The sequence below is a fragment of the Bacillus rossius genome, chromosome 1 (assembly GCF_032445375.1).
Source record: "Bacillus rossius redtenbacheri isolate Brsri chromosome 1, Brsri_v3, whole genome shotgun sequence".
Lineage (NCBI taxonomy): Eukaryota > Metazoa > Arthropoda > Insecta > Phasmatodea > Bacillidae > Bacillus > Bacillus rossius.
The window spans coordinates 151,167,281-151,187,062 of NC_086330.1; the positions used below are offsets into that span (position 1 = coordinate 151,167,281).

The window sequence follows — 19,782 nt, forward strand, 5'->3', positions numbered from 1 at the left end:
TTGCAGTAGTACTGGGCTCGGATTCTTACCCGTGCATTAATGCTTTGAGTTGTTCCAGTACCTGACGCCCCCGCAAGCCCCTAGGGAGCGTCGTGAACCGCGTAAAATTGCCGGGAATTACCTGGTATAGTGTATCGCCATCCGACATATCAGCAAAATAAGTTACGGCACACAGTTCACCCAAACCTCTCGGCATTCAACGCGGGTATAGAAAATATCAGGGCTTAATTTAAACAACAAAAGAAAGGAATTTGCTTGAGAAAGCACAACTTTTGCGGCAAATACGACAAGACAATATTTATTAATCTGAAAGTCTGACATCAAACTATTACAAGCATAAAAAGAATATAAGCATTCGCCGGTACCTATTAATTAAATCGGGCCCGATGCTATAAACTATATATATATATTCATACCCAGCACATGATAAGGAAATATTAAAATACCCTAATCTTAACATCAGTTACAAAGACACCTTATACTTATTTAAAATCTCAAATAAACCAAGTTCGAGTTAGTAAACGCCTTCCTGGTTACGCGACGTGCTCAAGTGTTCGGGGGACAGGTACCCTTAAAACGTTCAACGCGAGTCTCTACCATTTGAATTTCAATTATTTACTTCACGTGTCCATATTTTAAAGTTGTTACATGTAACTGGGGGAAAACAGACCTCCGAAGTAAAATGACACTCTCAGGCTTGATGTAATTATTTCTGCCACCAATCTCTTGCAGCATAACCCCGTGGCACAAGGGGAATCACAAGAGAAGTCACTCACGTATCGGCTCGACGTCTCCGTATGATTAGCGAATCCTCGCTAAACCCCACTGGTCCTCAGGCTAGTCGGTGCTGACGGCTATACCAGCCGGAAGGAGCCTCGTTCCGCCGCGATAGAACAGCGGCTATCATCTTCACCAGCTATACAGCTACTCTTCCACACACATATCAACGAGTTATTTGCTGCCCAATCCGGCCCCACACTCGCAAAAATCATTTTTAGCTAGGCAACTGGCGCGAACCGAAACACACTCGCAGGCCCATCGTACAGAACAGCTGATCGCCTGCCTCTCCCTTCCCCTCCTTCAACGAAGGGAGGGGAAAAAGTCTGTCTCCCTCGCGCGCATGCGCGCCGTGCTCGTGAATTGTTTCATTTTACCCCGATCACAATTTGTCCAACTTTGCTCTGTCGCAATAATAATTAAAATACTTTTATACAAATGCAAATATATAACTACATTATAAATATAACTAATAAACACACTTTTTTAATGATATTCTCACTAACTGTTACCAGGTGCTCCAGGCGACACTAGCGCTGAAAAACGTTACCAACATTTCAAAAATACCGCCGTACGGATAACACCAATACTCAAATAAACTATACTAAAGGAAAACTATAATATAAACTTCCTTTTAATATTCTTGTAAAACAGTACCCCGAGAAAAGGGGTACAATATCCCCCCCCCAAAAAAAAACTTTAAAAGTAAAACTAAGGTAATAACAATTTCTTTGGGTAGGTACCAATAAAAACATAGAATAAAACATTTAAACATATATAGAAGGAAATAAATCACAGCCTTAGAATCACAAACAGATTGCGGAAAATTTCTCACAAACACGAGTCAAGAGACATGATAGAACACACACTGAATAGAGTGGTACCTCACTCCGAAAGCTAAACTAAGCCTACCCCAAAATTAATGCAGTAAAAAAAATTACCAAAAACTTATAAATAACAAAAACGTACGGCGCGTACAATACAACTATTTGAGCACTCTTTACAATCTCTAATATATAAATACTAACAAGACTAAACCCTAATAACTTAGAAAACTATAAATAACCATATTTAAGATTTCCTAGAATAAGGTTTAAGATGGCTAACATGTGCTTTTTTTCACCAACTTCCCTTTTTCCACATCTTCTAGAAGCACCGTAACTGGACCTAAAAACTTCCTAATTATAAAAGGCCCGGCAAACGCAAATTGCAATTTAGCACTAAGGTATTTTCCCTTATCACTGGCTAAAAATTGGCGGCATAACACCTCTTGACCTTCCCTATAAGGGTTTGCAATTCTCCCCTTATTATATTTCTGGGCTAACTTAGAGCGAGCTTTATCCAGATTTTTTGACACCTCGGTCCAAACCTTCTCCAAAAGGCGGGGGCTAGACACCGTAAAGTTAGTTGGCTCAATTCCCCATATGTTCAACAAGGGATGACATAATTCTCGTCCCAAAAATACACTAGCCGGGGTGTAACCTGTGCTTCCATGTTGCGTCATATTTAATCCAAGATTTAAAAATTCCAGTGACTCATCCCACTTCCTATGCTGTTCATGGTGAAAAATCGTTAACACTGCTTTCACCCCCTTATTCAATCTTTCCACTAAATTCGGTTGCGGATAGTGTGGACTAGTGTTTACGTGTTTAATAACCCAGCTAAAACACATCTGCTGGAAACTGTGACTATTAAAATAACTCGCATTATCTGAGACCAATTGCTCGGGTCCCCCAAAAAGCTTCCAGACTCTCTCAACTAAGGCGGAAATAACCCTGGCGCTTTTCATGTCCCGCATAGGTAATAATACACAAAATTTACTAAAACCATCTAATAAAATTAAAACACAATTGTTCCCTTTCAATGATCGGGGCAAGGGCCCAAACACGTCAACATAGGCCCTTTCCCAGGGCCTGGAAAGGCTTTCCACTGAATAAAAACCTACCTTACTATTCACTGGCTGCTTCGCTAATTGACAGGCTTCGCACCCCTTTACATACTCTTCCACATCCTTTTTTAAACTTTCCCAATAAAAATGTTCAGAAATTTTATCGAGGGTTTTCTGTTTTCCACCATGTCCCCCTATTACTGAGTCGTGAAAATAACGTAGAATCATGGGCCTCATCAAAACAGGGATTACCAGCCTTCTCTTTCCACCTTGCACTCTATAAATTTGGTCTTTAAATATCTGAAATTCATCATCTTTCGATCCTCGCATACGAGTCTTAATATTTTGTATTTCTTGATCCTTATCCTGATATTCTTTAATATTTTCAAAACTTTCCGGAAAACCCCACAGCACATTACAAACTTCATTTTCCCTTGGTTCGTCATTCTCGCCTTCTTCCTTACTATCACTGTGCTCATTTTCACTTCCTTCGCCTTTATCATCTTCCTGCCAACTCCCTACCTCTTCCTCGTCTGGCTCGCTACAAAAATTCTGTGAATCATACATTCGAGAGAGGGCATCGGCAATGACGTTTTCACGTCCCTTAAGATGGTGAATTTTAAACCTAAAACGGGTTAACCTCATAACCCATCTTCCAATTTTCCCCAATTGGCGGGGATGGGAGAATAACCAAGTTAATGCTTCATTATCAGTCCACAGATCGAATTCCGCGTGCTCTAAAAAATTTTCAAATCGCTCAATAGCATAAATACATGCCAACGCCTCCTTCTCATAAACGCCATATTTTTGTTCATGCCTATTCAATGTTCTACTTACATACATAATTGGGTGAAACCCGTCTTTAGCTTCTTGAAGCAAAACTCCCCCTAACGCTTTGCTAGAGGCGTCTACTTGCACTACAAATCTTTTTTCAAAGTCCGGTAACATTAATATGGGGGGTTCAGAAATCGCTTTTTTCAGTTTCAAAAAGGCTTGTTCTTGCTTATCTCCCCATACAAAAATTTTCCCTTTCTTTTTTAGCTGATTTAGGGGAACACAAATATCGGCATACTCAGGGATAAATTTACTAAAGAAACCTATCATTCCCAAAAACCTCATAACTCCTTTTACGTTTTTTGGCGCAGGGAAATTAACAATTGGGGCGATTTTTTCACAGTCCATTTGTAATACACCTTCCCCTACTTGAAAACCCAGGAACTTAATCTTACTTTGCGCCCAACACACTTTTTCCGGGTTTACTGTAAATCCGGCATCTCTTAATTTTTCCAAGACCTTTCTCAAATGCTGAAGATGTTGCTCAAAACTCTCGGAAAATACACAAATATCATCTAAAAAACTTAAAACAAACTTATATTGAAAATCCTGCAAACTATTCCCTAAGATACGAGATAAACATTGCGCTCCAAAATTGACCCCAAATGGTACCCTCTTCCATTCATACTGCCCCCAGGGTGTAACAAATCCTGTAAACTTTTGACTGTTTTTTTCCAGGACGCACTGGTGAAAAGCAGCATTTAAATCTAACACCGTAAAATATTTAGCTTTGCTTAAATATTGAAAAATAATTTCGATTTTTGGTAAGGGGAAAGGATCCAGCCTAATTTTCTGGTTGAGCAAACGATAATCCAAAACTAAACGATATTCTCCCGGCTTTTTCTTTTTTACTAAAAACGCCGGAGAAGCATAATTTGAGTTGGAAGGAGCAATGATGTCTTGTTTCTCAAGTTCCTTAGTTATTTGTCGGAAAGCTTTCAATTTGGGAGGGGCACATTGGTATGGCACACACTTAACCGGGGTGTTATCTGTCAGCTCAATTTTATAGGGAGCCAACTCGCATTTACCCACCTTTTTACATATCACGTCATTAAAATCCTCTATGATCCTTTCTATTTGTTTCACCTCTCCCGAATTTAAACGCTCCTTCACACCCTCAATACCACCACAAATAACCCTACCTTTCATCCCTTTTCCAAAGGGTACTTTCACACTTGGTTCAAACCCAAACCTCACTTCTTTTCTTTTACAATTAACAACTTCCTGGGTATCCGTGAGGAAATCCATCCCCAAAATCAGATCGCTGACTAAATTCGGCATGACAAAAAACTCCCTGTCCCAGGAAAACTTATCAATTTTTACATGCAACCTTACCCGTTCAGCGCACTCATACACTTTCCCGTCCGCTAATTGCACCTTAATCACTTCTTCTTGAACAATTTTCTTCCCTTTAAATTTTTTATTTTCTCGCTGGCACTCCACAAAATAATTTCTGCTTATAAAACTTTTATTTGCACCCGTATCCACGAGTGCTTTAACCGCCTTTCCCTCTATTTCAACGCCAATATTGAAAGTGTTTGAACTCCTCATCACCGCTAAAAAATGTTTATTTCCGAACCTAAGTCTACGTAGCTCGGCTTTCATGCCACACCTCCGTGCCCAATGCCCCCGTTTACAGCAAAAACCACATACCACATCTTTTGCTGTATTCTTTTTGCACTCCTTCAACACGTGACCCCTCACTCCGCAACCATAACAAGCCCTTAATCCCTTAACCTCAGCGACGTATTTGACTTTTTTTCTTTGAAAACAAAAACGGGCTAAATTCCCGGCCCGCCCACAATAACTACACTCACATTTTTCTTGCCCTCTCCTACTCATTACTCTATCCCGCTCCACAACCTCACTCTCAACCTCCTTATCCTCCTCACCTACCCTACTGCTACCCACGCTTACTACATCAGTCTTATTATCCACTCGCCCTTTATCGTACTCACGACGCATGAACATAACATTATCGACCTCAACAGCCCAAGAATTCAATTCCACTAAATTCCCCGGATATTTGACAAAACTGCATTCCCTTCTGATATCAGGATTCATATTTTCGATAATTATATCGACTACCGCCCTTTCACTCAGCTCCAATCCAAAAACCTTCAAATACAACTTAATATCATTCACATATTCCACAGTTTTTTCATCAAAATTTTGAAACCTAAATATATATTGTTGCATTAATCCCAATTTTTTTCTACGCGGGCACAAACTACTCCATAAATTTTCTTTCACCTCACTCCAATTTTTCTCGCGTTTTATGCCGTCGGTAATAATAGTGTGGGCTACACCCGAACATTTACTTGCCAGACTTTTCATCAAAATTTCCTGATTCACCTTATAATTTAATTCCAAGAATTTTTCTACTTCCCTACAAAATAAAATCCAATCTTCGATTTCCCCCCGTTGCAAGTTGGGAATCGCCTTAATATTCTCTAACCATGACATTTTATCCAGTTTATTTTCCAATTCTCTGTCGACACGTCGCGGAATTTGTTTATGCGATTCCTTACCTTCTTTTAACATTTCAGCTATTAATTGCAATTGCAACATAGGCCAATCATCCTTCTCATCTACCTGTACCCCAAGACTTTCTAAATTACTAACCACCTTTTCTTTCGTCAATTGGTGAACCCACTCCGAAATGGCGGTCTCGTGTAACCCCGGCACCCCTTTAATACCTTCCATGATAACTTTATTTTCAACTTGGCCTTCCGGATTACGTTTTTCCTCAGTCTTTAAATATTCAAAAAATAATTTGCGAAGCTCGTCGAGGTGCACCTCGTCAGTTACAGCCAAACCCGCAGCCTGAACGTTACTTAGTAACTCGGGCTTAGTCAGCTTATAGATCCAGCTAACAGGCATTATTGCAATTACGCCAATACCGACCACAACCGCTATGCTTAGCCACAAGCAAATCCCAGAAGCAGAGTCGCGCATTTGACGCCGCCGCCAGCCCCAAGGGAGCGTCGTGAACCGCGTAAAATTGCCGGAAATTACCCGGTATAGTGTATCGCCATCCGACATATCAGCAAAATAAGTAACGGCACACCGTTCACCCAAACCTCTCGGTATTCAACACGGGTATAAAAAATATCAGGGCTTAATTTAAACAACAAAAGAAAGGAATTTGCTTGAGAAAGCACAACTTTTGCGGCAAATACGACAAGACAATATTTATTAATCTGAAAGTCTGACATCAAACTATTACAAGCATAAAAAGAATATAAGCATTCGCCGGTACCTATTAATTAAATCGGGCCCGATGCTATAAACTATATATATATTCATACCCAGCACATGATAAGGAAATATTAAAATACCCTAATCTTAACATCAGTTACAAAGACACCTTATACTTATTTAAAATCTCAAATAAACCAAGTTCGAGTTAGTAAACGCCTTCCTGGTTACGCGACGTGCTCAAGTGTTCGGGGGACAGGTACCCTTAAAACGTTCAACGCGAGTCTCTACCATTTGAATTTCAATTATTTACTTCACGTGTCCATATTTTAAAGTTGTTACATGTAACTGGGGGAAAACAGACCTCCGAAGTAAAATGACACTCTCAGGCTTGATGTAATTATTTCTGCCACCAATCTCTTGCAGCATAACCCCGTGGCACAAGGGGAATCACAAGGGAAGTCACTCACGTATCGGCTCGACGTCTCCGTATGATTAGCGAATCCTCGCTAAACCCCACTGGTCCTCAGGCTAGTCGGTGCTGACGGCTATACCAGCCGGAAGGAGCCTCGTTCCGCCGCGATAGAACAGCGGCTATCATCTTCACCAGCTATACAGCTACTCTTCCACACACATATCAACGAGTTATTTGCTGCCCAATCCGGCCCCACACTCGCAAAAATCATTTTTAGCTAGGCAACTGGCGCGAACCGAAACACACTCGCAGGCCCGTCGTACAGAACAGCTGATCGCCTGCCTCTCCCTTCCCCTCCTTCAACGAAGGGAGGGGAAAAAGTCTGTCTCCCTCGCGCGCATGCGCGCCGTGCTCGTGAATTGTTTCATTTTACCCCGATCACAATTTGTCCAACTTTGCTCTGTCGCAATAATAATTAAAATACTTTTATACAAATGCAAATATATAACTACATTATAAATATAACTAATAAACACACTTTTTTAATGATATTCTCACTAACTGTTACCAGGTGCTCCAGGCGACACTAGCGCTGAAAAACGTTACCAACATTTCAAAAATACCGCCGTACGGATAACACCAATACTCAAATAAACTATACTAAAGGAAAACTATAATATAAACTTCCTTTTAATATTCTTGTAAAACAGTACCCCGAGAAAAGGGGTACATACCTTCAGTAGTTAATTATAAACTGTTCTCTGAATAGATATCCAGTACTAACTGCGCACATTAATAAGCATTATACGACAAAATAAAGCCTAATTGTTGAATATTCTATTATTTATTTAAATATGTATGTTTGAACGAAACATCAATTAAAATATAAAATTATGCTCCAATATTCGTTAAAAAAATACGTACTTCGTATATGCTAATAAAGTAACCGTAGCCGCGTGTTGCAGAACTACACAAAGCACAGGTATTCCTCGGCGGAAGAGAGATGTTGGTAAAAGTGCAGAGGGATGTTTGTTCTGCGCGGGTTGCGCCTTGGCGTGGCCGGGCTCCAGGCATCCGGCCACAGTCGCTCGGACCGGTCCCTCCCGTTAATTCACTTTAATTTGACAAATGACACGGTGCGCCGGCCCACGAGAACACACACACACACACACACACACACGCGCGCGGGCCGAATTATCAAATTGCTGCGGTCCGCGCGGCAATCATCTTCCCCCCTCCCCCCTCCAACCCTTCTCCCGGGACGGACGTTGTGGGGTTTCGTGGGCTCCGGCAGTGACACGGGCCTCCCACTCGAATTATCCCGAAATTGAACCCCGACACTAATGCCCGCCGCTCGTGCAACGGCGCAGGCTCGCGGCTCACCTTCTTTGCGCACGCCCGAACACCGCGTAGGGGCGACCGCCCTTTATCCTCCCACTTCGTGTCCTTCTTTCCTTCCCTGCCCCCTCTCTGTCTTTGAGCGCGGTGCCATTCACAACATCCACGCGGTAAAGTCTGTGTCACGTAAACTATCTCGCTTATTTTTTTACACTTCTCAAAACTACGAGGGCGTATCAATTAGTAATGCACACGTCAATTTTTAAGTAGGAAAATAAATAGTTAAACATCTACATTAATGAAAATGTCAATGTTCGTTCGTTCAAATACTTAAATTGTGAAAGGTTCTTCGCAGATTTCTTTGGTATTTTGACACAGCGTTGCATTCGAATACGCGCGTGTTTTTATACATCTATGTCACAGGTAAAATAGAGATGAAAATATCGATAGGTAAAAACATTTATTTTTAATATTTTATTGCTATAGAGTGAATTATATAGATGTATAGATAAATATATAGATAAATATATCAAAGAAATATATTTATATATAGCAAGATACAGAGAGAGATAAAGAGAAATATAGTGAAGTATATATATATGTAGAAACAGGTATAGAAATACATACATAGAGAGATGGAGAATTAGAGAGGGATTGAGAGCTGCTTTGTAGCTATATTGTACCTACTTCAAACAAATTGATTGACACATTGCAACGCATGCCACATTAGCTAGTTAGAGGGCGCCACTGACTGGGCGCAATTCAAGATCTCGTGTCTCCACGTACCGATAATGTTCGTCAGTCGCCGGTAAAATGGCGTCAGTGATGACATCGTCAACTGTAGAGGAGCAGCGAGCAACTCCAACCTCCCCTGACAGCCGTCACTGTGGCTCTTCCCTCAGGCGACGGAGCTCTGTGAGACTCCACGTTGGGACAAATGCCTCTACAGGCATGGAAGCTATGTGGCAAAGAAGTAAATGGTAGTACTGTCTTTTCTGGTTCATATTGTCATTAATTGCATATTTCTTTTTTCTTTTTAAAATTATGTGCGTTACTTATTGATAAGTCCTCGTACTACCACCAAATATCACTTGCAAAGATCGTTTTACCAACATGAAGTTGTTTACAGACACTGCTGAGGAACCATTGTGCAGAACTGTCTAGTTTGAGACAAGATATATGAAACCGACTTTATCCCAAAATTGCCTCTGATGTTCGTGAAACAGGTCCGTAACAATAATTTAAAGCTTCCTTAATTTTTTTTTTTTTAAGTGAAATAATTCCCAGAATTCAAAAAAAAAAATTCTAAGTCGTAGCTGGAACAGTTTTGAACTGTATTAAAGGTAACTATAGTGTAATTCACATCTGACTATAATTGAATATCAACTGTGATTCTTCAGGCTGTGCTTCAATCAGCTCAAACATTTTATACCATTTGAATGAATTCAATTTTAGCATATTTCGCTCTGAGTATTTCACGAATTTTTTATATATATATATATATATATATATATATATATACCTGATAATTTTTGGAAGAGAAGAAGTTAGAAATAGACAAATTTTCTCTCAAGCTTGAAATCTTATTTAAACTTTTAAAGGTGTTTGCATCACTCTTTACGTTTCACATTGTCTATATATATATATATATATATGTATATATATATATATAGACAATGTGAAAAGTAAAGTGATGCAAACACCTATATATATATATATATATAGACAATGTGAAACGTAAAGAGTGATGCAAACACCTTTAAAAGTTTAAATAAGATTTCAAGCTTGAGAGAAAATTTGTCTATTTATAACTTCTCTTCCAAAAATTATTAGTTAAACATAGATCTAAATAAAAACCTCTTTTAAGAAAAAGGAAGATGCACTTGAAATTCAGAAACATCTCTATCGCGAATATATTTTTCACCAACTATTACTTGTAGAATTTAAGGTATATATTTTTTTAAAAAATGTGAAATTTTTAAATTATAATTTAGATACATGTTCAAGTTGCACAATATGTGTATGTCCTGCATCAAATTTCTCATGGTACGAGAAAAACATTGCTTGATAAACTAATATTTGGAGGTAAGACGAAATTTTGGGAAAGCAAAAAATAATCTAAATTTATTAATCTTTCAATGTTTTGTAATGTCATACCAAGATAAGAATAACCTTTTTTTAATATTTATAGTTTTTTGTTACTTTTTGTATGAAAACAATTTGAGTCAATATTCCTCACTTCTTCGAATATTAAAACACTTTATTCCAGAGTGCAGTGCATGCAAACCCCCCCTGATTTATGAGTATCAAGTTAACCGTAACTGTAACTACAAATCGTAGAATGAGACCACGGCTTTTACCACACAACATAAATGCTGCGTCAGTCCTTGCATATTAGCTAAGACGGCTGCGGTCACTGCAGTATGGTCGAATGAGAAAGTGAGTTTTCGCAAGATATTCGTGAAAGGCTGTAAACGCCATGTAACATCTTTATTCATACATAAAAATACAAATTATAAAAATATAATAAAAATTTTACATTCACAAATTTATGGAGAGTATTTTAACAAATGCTTAGAATATGGTTGCTCAATAATCTGGCCACAGTATATTTCCGAATAATTATATGCCCATTTAAGATTCCTACAAGCATCATACTTCAACGTTAACCACATACATAAAAAACGAATTTAAAATGCGTATCTTTATTAATTAAACTTTTAATCCGAAAGCTTGTACCAAGCAATAGCATTATGCGAGATTTATAGAGGATTTTTTTAAGTCTTCTATATTTTCTCAATTTTATGATTATTAAAAGATAAATATTTTGTGATACACAAAATTGTGAAAATCAACTGATGTAGACATGACAGATGTAGGCTATTTGTTTACATTTAGTATTCTCACACTTACACGCGCTTTTGTTAAAATAAAATAAAAATCGAGATAGCAATTTGGCGCAGCATTTATTTCAACCTGTACGAAATTTCTAAGAGTTTCTGCAGCGAAACTTCGAAGTTTGTATAATAAAGTGGTTCCAGATTTTCATTGCATTTAAATGTGTGTTAACTACGCATGACCAGAAAAATGTTTTTAATAGTTCTATTAACAAATAATTCGGTCGGTGATGAAGTGAGGAATTTGTTACTCTTCATCTTTCACGCAGTCTATCTCATCGCTAGTGTGCGACAGGGGTGGTCAAATTTTAAGCAGTTTGAACATATTATAGCAAATTAAAAAAATTAATGTATATAGTGGAACGATTATATCTTGTATGGTATCTTAAAGTGGTAATTATTCATCACTTCCAAATTTCACCTAATGTTAGTTTAGTTTGTGCTAGAACATAAGTACGAAATTCCTCAGCTGTATGTCAGTAGAATAAGAGCACTCATATATATATATATATATATATATATATATATATATATATAATTCTGAACGTTTAAGGGGCCACCCAAGGTGGTTAAGTGTTCAGATCATTTGCCTACCACAAGGGCCGTCTGAAGGTGCGCGCAGGTATAGGGTTTCTGTCAAATCTCTATTGGTAGGGCCATGCATTATTCGCGAGAATCATTCCAGACCAGCTATGTCCTAAAACAAGGCAGCATGGTTGGCGGAAGCGCGCGCTGAAAGGCAGTCCCACTGTTGCAGGTGTGGTTCCAGAACCGGCGCGCCAAGTGGCGCAAGCAAGAGAAGGTGGGGCCGCAGGCGCACCCCTACAACCCCTACCTGGCCGCGGGGGCGGCGGCGCCCTCCGCCGTCGTGGCGCCCTCGCTGCCCAACCCCTTCGGCCCGCTCGGCTTCGCCATGCGTAAGCCCTTCGACGGCGGCCTGGCGGCGGCGTTCCGCGCCGGCGGCTACCCGCACGTGGGCTACCTGGCGCCGCCCCCGGGCGCCTACCAGCACCGCGGCCCGCCGCCCCCCACCCTGCTGCCCCCCGGCCTGGGCGGCCCGCTGGCCTACAGCTCCAGCTTCCAGTCGCTGCTCGCCAACATCTCGGCGGCGCAGCGGCCCAAGGCGCCCGGCCCGAGCGGCGAGGACTACCACCAGCACGCGGCGGCGCTGCTGGCCGCCACCGCCGCCCCCGCGTCGCCGCCCGCGCCCGCCCCCGAGCTCGACCGTCGCAGCTCCAGCATCGCGGCGCTGCGCCTCAAGGCGCGCGAGCACGAGCTGCGGCTCGAGCTGCTGCGCAAGAACGGCGACCTGGTCAGCTGAGCGGCCACCGAGGTCAGCTGAGCGGCCACCGAGGTCAGCTGAGCGGCCACCGAGGTCAGCTGAGAGGCCACCGCGGTCAGCTGGAAGTCTTCAGTGCGGGTTTACAAACTACGCGAGGAACGCAACGTGGTAATAGCGCACACGCAAACAATGCAAAAAAAAAAATCGCTGTCGGATATAAAGCTCGTAAGTTGTAAGACGTCACCAGGCCTACAACATAAAATTGTAAAACAGAGGAACTAATTTCTTTCCCTGGATTTTTTTGATGATTTATATTTGAAAAGAAAAAGCAAGATTGTTAATTATTTGATTTAAAAGTGTTATTTTCTTTCAATGGGGAAATTTTAAGATTATATAGTAAAAATAACATAGCGGGCTTATAAGCATGTAACATCTGCGTCGTTAAAATTTTCTGAACATTTCTCTTCAGAAGTGGCCTCAAGCTAGAACGCAAGAAAGTTGGAAGTTGAACAATACTTGTGTTGCGTTATTGCGCCTTGTGTAGTTTATAAATAGGTACTTTACAATGTGGTTGCTGAACATCTTGCGTCTTGCGTTCTTGCGTTATTGCGCAGTTTATAAACCCGACCCTACTGCGCCCTCGCACTGCCGTGACCTGCTAGACGGATCTCAACTATTCCTGGAAGAAGTTGTCACGAACGAAGAGTGAGTAAGTCGGCTGTGTGAAAAGCTAATGTCAAGCAGCTGTGGGTGGATAGAAGAATAAAAACTACAAACGAGAGAAAATCATTAAGTTGGCAATACTTTACGCTAGCATCTGCAGAGATATACTCAACGGAAAACATCTTCTCCGAAGCTGAGTGACTGTACTGTTTTCATCTTCTGCGACAGGGAATTTTTTTAAATATACGTATATTAGTTTCCGCGTTCGTTATCCGGATTCCTCGTAAACTGTACTCGCCCAATTATTATGAGAGAAAATTTTTGTGATATAAATGTTAGTGAGACTATGTACTTACGCGTTACTTTTTAAAAGTGCTGCGGTGCTATGGTTTTGTGAGTTTCTTTTTTAATCGGTGAACATGAATTTATGGTAAATACTTATTCCGTCCATCATGATGTCCTATTGTAACTGCTCATGCGAGTTCAATCTCTCTAGTTTTGTAATTTATTCTGGGAACTAATGGGACAGAACTTACAAAACTATGTTGTACGTACAATTGTGTACACGAAATATGATTATGTTTACGTTTATTGAAGTTGTTGCAATCATTAAATGTTTTCCGCCATAAAAGGGTTAGTCTCGCTCAGAAATAAAGGTATTAACATGTGTGTGACCTTGGTTTTTTTATGTAATTGTTATCTATACCAAATTATTATTTTTTATGCAGAGTTACATAGTTATGTGGAATGACCAAGCATAATATTTCAGGTCCTGAAGCAGGAAATTTTGTGTTCAATATATATGATTGGCTACAAAAATAATTTTAACTACCAAGAATAAAAATTAATTAATCTTAGTTAACTTTTGATTATGTTTATCTAATGTTAAGTTATAAGCTGGAGTAATACAAGAAAGTTAACTTTTAACCAGATATATTTTACGCTAATAGATGTTCCAAAATAACTTTCTTTTTAAGCTAAGAAGGCTATAATAAAAAAAATCGCTATTGGCACAGCCTACAGGCGTAGGTAGATTTCGAAGTACCTATTTATTCTGAAAATATTTGGAAACTTCTATAAACGTCTTGAAGATTATAAGAACTTAATGTACATAACTTATTTATGTTCTCCAATATTACAAAATGATCGATTAAATATTTGCCCATTTTCCATGCAGAGAAAAATTACGAATATTTTAAACTCAATAGTTTACAACGCAGCACTGAATAGCCTATTAAATTTTATATTATGTGGCAACTAAGGTAATTATTTAATTTTATTGACCTTTAAAAATTATTCTCATCCTTTGCACTAATCACCTGGTCGTATAAAAATTTCTTTGCACCAAGGTTTAATATAATATTAAGATGGTTTAAAATAAATTCAAAGAAATTCATACTAAGAAAGTTTTGAATTTTTTTAAAATTTCAACCCTTTTCTTACGGTGATAATTCGTTTCATCATAAACTGTTCTTTTTTTTTTTTTTTTTAAAGATTGATGGCACACTGGCAAGTTTTGACAGTCACCAGTGTGCCAACAATCTCCCCCCCTTAAAGTTGTAGTTTTAAGTCACCCCGAGTCATTGTGGAATGGTAGTGTTAATTGAAGGTTGGTATTAAGACAATACAAATTACACCCATGTCTTACCCGGGATTCGAACCCGGAGCCCCCGCACCGTAGCCCGGTGGGCCGTCGACTGCGCTACGGAGGCCGACTCATGTTCCAGCCAAAGTTTTAGATGAAGCTTAAAATTCTTACAATATATTATAACGGATATGATAGTATATCCATTAAAAAAAAGGCATGATTATTTACTTTCAAACCTTGTTATTTCCACCCCTTGCAGTAATGGTTGGATAAAGTAAAATTCTTTTAAAAATAGTTTTAGTCAATATGAAGACAGTTAAACAAAAATAAGAATGGATTTGATAGTGTACCGGGTAGGGAAGTTTTATTTATGGTCTCATTCCGACCCCAGGTTTTTTCAACCCTTTGCAATAATGGTTTGTACTATCAAAAAGTGTTTAAGATAAAAGTTTTAGATACAAATTAAAAGATTTACAAACATTTTGTACGGATTTTATAGTGTGTCTACTGAAGGTGATATGCGTTTTTTGTTATTCAACCCCCTGTTTATTCTACCCCTTACAGTCATGGTAGGTCGTATAAAAATTATTTTAGACAAAATATGTAGATAACAATTCAAGGTTTTACAATAAATTATAAATTAGAACGAATTTAATAGTGTTCGTGGTACGGAAATTATGAATTTTTTAAAATTCTTCTCTTGTTTTTTAAACCCCCTGCAGCAATGGCTCATTTGATCAAAAAGTGTTTCAGACAAAAGTTTTAGCTAAAACTAATATTTACAAATAATTTGAATGGATTCGACTGTGTCCTTACTAAGGGAGTTTTTTTTCCTTCCAACCCTTGTTTTTTTCACCCCTTGCAGCAATGGCTGGTCATATAAAAAATTATTTCTGACGAAAGTTGAGGATAATATTTTTTGGATTGACATTAAAAAGGAATGGATTAAATAGTGTTAAAGGAACGGATTTTATGAATATTTAAAAAATTTCGAACAGTTATACAAAACCCCTGCAGCAATGGTTTTGTCTTATCAAAACTTGTTTGTGAAAAAAGTTTTAGATAAAATTATAAGATTAATACAAAATTTGCACGAATTAGATGTTGTTCCTATAAATTGAGTTATGATATTTTTGTCCTCCAACCCTTGTTTTTTCAAACCCTTGCAGTTATGGTTGATCGTACAATAGGTAGTATCTATTTATTTGAAATCTACCTAAAACGTTATTTTAATGCCAGTTTGGATAATATTCACCTGCACGAGTTCACTCAAATATAAACTCTTAATAATGAAATAAAAATTATGAGTAATTTAATGAATTATTTAAACTAATAATGATTGGTGGGCTAATAAAACACTTGATCCTATGAATAAATTTGAAACTTTAAAATATAATTATCTAGCATGCCTAACCCAACTACATAGAACCTCAAGAAAGTGTTTGGTCTTTTCGTTCTAGCAATACGCCATTACAAAACATCCCTTACAATACGCAACTGAACCTATGTTTAGATTATAGTATATTCCTAGGAGTGAGGAAAGTAAGACAAGTTTCTATGTTGTACCATGGCATAATTGAAAGTATTTAATAAACCATGTAGATTAACAAAAATGATTAAGTAATTATGTAATCACTTTGAAAAAGGAAATCAATAAAATGTGTTCTCTAATATGACTTAATTAGTTAATTTTAACGTAATCTGATCTTTTCCTTCAGACAGCTAGCAATGTGAGCACTATGTTTACATACGAAAATAATAACAAAAATTGTTTTGAAAAAGTTGGTTCACAAAATGAAATATTATGAAATTATTTTTGATAATTTCTTGGTCATTATATTAATATCTTTACACATCCAGTGAATAAAAAACGTTTCACGAATAAACTCTGTGTATATTTGTACCTATGGTTGTCATGTTTTATGACTTATAAGTGACTAAGTATGATTAAAATGAAATAATATTTTCATAATGCTTTATTTTATTTGTGTTTTCTCAAACCCTTTTCTTCTAACCACGAAAATAAAGCAAAATAATTCCAAAATAATTGATTTTGGTTGTATATTTAATTCACACCATTAACTTAAAAAGTAATGTGTTAGATAAAATTAGCATCTATTTAAATGACTTAACTATCAAGTAAAATCGAAAACTCAATGGAATGAATTTTGGGAGTCTGAAGGATAGAAAAAGAATGACCATTAGAATTCAATGACACATATGGGTTACACGTAAGTGCCCTAGCATAACCTAAGAAATGGTCCAGTGTCGAATATATTATACGAACTCAAACTCTACGATGTGGGCCCTTAGTTATAAAAAAATTAGCAAAAGAAGGACAACGGAACAGTCCTGTAACAGGTTTACAAGGCAGAAGTAACCCGTTTTCAGTACCAGCCTCAGAGTGTTGTTCCAAACCACAGGTAAAACAGTTCCATACATGTTGCAGGAACAGGTTGACGGTACCAATCACAAATTAGGTAACTGCTACTACATTAAGGGGTCCACCTAATCAGGAGTGTGTCTGTGTTGGTGAGGCGGGATGATAAGTGCGACGCTAGCGCGGCGTCGCCTCTGAACTGACGCGCAGTCTTCTCGTCGTGCATAGCGCAACTGTGAGATCTGAGTGGTAACAACAACATTATATGGTGGAGAAATGAAGATTAACTTGTAATGCAAGTCCTTGAATGTTTTCAAGAATCTACACTGAGTGTTTCAATCGGAAAAAAAAAACTATTTTTAGCCATTTACACGCTTCTAAAAATACAGATTAAAAACGAAATACGGGGAAAAAACCTACTCGTTCACCCTCGGCAAATTCTTAAATAAACGCTTTCCTGATATATTGAGCAGTCATCAAATCAAGTGGTATCTTCTTAAGCTTTATGCACACCGTATGTGTGCCCAGGTAGGCGAGACCCACATTCTAGCCAAATGATTTGTGGGTCCCGAAATGTGACTCCAAATTTGTTGAAATTATATATATATAATTAAGAACAATTTAATCACAATTGCTTCTTACTATTCTAGAAATACAACACTTTCCTCAAGCTTCACTTGCAACATACCAGAACGTCCTATGCAATATATAATACCTATACACAATAACATACTACTTAGTTATAAATAATTATAAAATTTTATGTCAACACATAGTTTTTCAGTGTAGTTAGTAAGCTTCAGTAAAAACCACGCTATTTGATAACTGCTCAAGATATCAGGAAAGCAGTTAAAAATACGCTGACGGTGGATGCGTACGCCTGTTTCCATACATCGTTTTTAAACCGTGTTTTTAAAAGAGTAAATATTTCTGAAACACGTGTTTCCAAAATAACTTTTAGGCATTAAACATCCGGTAGAGATTCTTGAAAGTATCCAAGGGCCTTGCGTTACGCCATATACACAAATATTTTTCTGTACTTTTACAAAATATTCCCTTGGAAAACATGAAAAAAATTGTAAATTTGTACAACTATGGTTATTTTTGCATATATATAATACGTTTCTCGAGATAATACTAAGTATTTATTACAAAATTTGCACATGATTGTATATTTTAATATATGTTTCATTCAAGCAAAAATATTTTTACAATAAAAAAAATTGGTTGTCTGTAAAGTCGGTTTACGGACGATAGTTTAACGTGACAACGTCATAACAAAACATTGATGAAATGATTGATCCAGAAGAAAAGGAAATATCATATACGGCCTGAGACTGAGCCGTAATAGGTTTTTGCAACCAAACCATTTAGGCATTAAAAGTATTATATTCTTTAAGGAAAAAATTTTTTTAAATTTTTCTATCTTTTGTATGATAAAATCTACCTCTGCATACTTTTATGAATAAAATTGAATCAATGTTATTATTGAATTATCACTATTTTGTATGGATACAAAGGAGGAGTGAAATGAAATGTACAATTTAATTAATAAATTTACTTTTATTTGCATTCATTAATTCAAATATATTTATTACTATTGAAATGTTGCGTGCACCGTATTTATTTTTACAAGTACAAAAAAAATACCGCAACTGCCGGGCTTCGAACCGACAACCTTTAGAGTGGAAGTCAGCCATGCTAACCACACGGCCACGAGACCATGCTGTGAATCATTGTTTCAGATGGTATAAATTATTAATATTCCACGCACGATATTTGTTTGAATTTCTTTTAACTAGCATATTCTCTGTTGGACTCGAAATATTTACACGCTCGTGGGCTCATAACTATAATACGGTGTGTGATTTAGTTGATCAAATAATAACTCATGACAAATAATTACCAATGTCAAACTAAAGCGCGAAAAGTATCATACCAGCAATAAATATTTAGTTACACAGCTAAAACAATACTCATACAACACTGTTTAAATATACTGATTTACACTTGTAATTAAAATAATACGTACTTGTAAGAACGCCATTTCCTTGCGAATATACTCCCGTGGCGCAATGCACAACAATAACCTCGAACCAGTACGCCGCCACGTGCCGGCCGAGTTCTCTGTACCGTCCGCAACATACCAGAAAGATTACACGCATATACACGTAAATAGTGGGGGTCCAAGCGCCCAACCGCCGCATGGTAGACTCTTTCTACTCTGACCAACTCTTCTTCCTGAACCATCCTTCTGTTCCTGTAACCAACCTGCTTGTAATTAATGCATGAAATTTTGCATCCCGCATTAAAGTGCCCAGGGTTTTCCCTGTGTCTATGAAGGTTTTACCTGGGCCCAACTTATCTAGTTATAGTCTAGTATTTAAGAAGGGGAGTTAGTCATGGCGCCAATTGCAGCCATGGCTGGCCAATCCCCGAACAAGCACACGATGCATGCTCCCTTGTCTGCATGGCTTAAACCCAGCATGAATAGGCGTAAAGGCTTCGGCCTGGGACGC

General features: G+C 38.1%; 1 protein-coding gene across 1 annotated transcript in view; it reads left to right on the forward strand.

The window, feature by feature from the left end:
• LOC134546289 (homeobox protein aristaless-like) overlaps positions 1-16,815 on the forward strand; it is a 337,421-nt gene extending 320,606 nt beyond the window's left edge. Inside the window, exon 5 of the mRNA XM_063389007.1 lies at positions 12,108-16,815. Coding sequence (XP_063245077.1) covers positions 12,108-12,671 — 564 coding nt within the window. The 3' untranslated portion in view covers positions 12,672-16,815. The remainder of the gene's footprint in view (positions 1-12,107) is intronic.
• Positions 16,816-19,782: the final 2,967 nt, after the last annotated feature.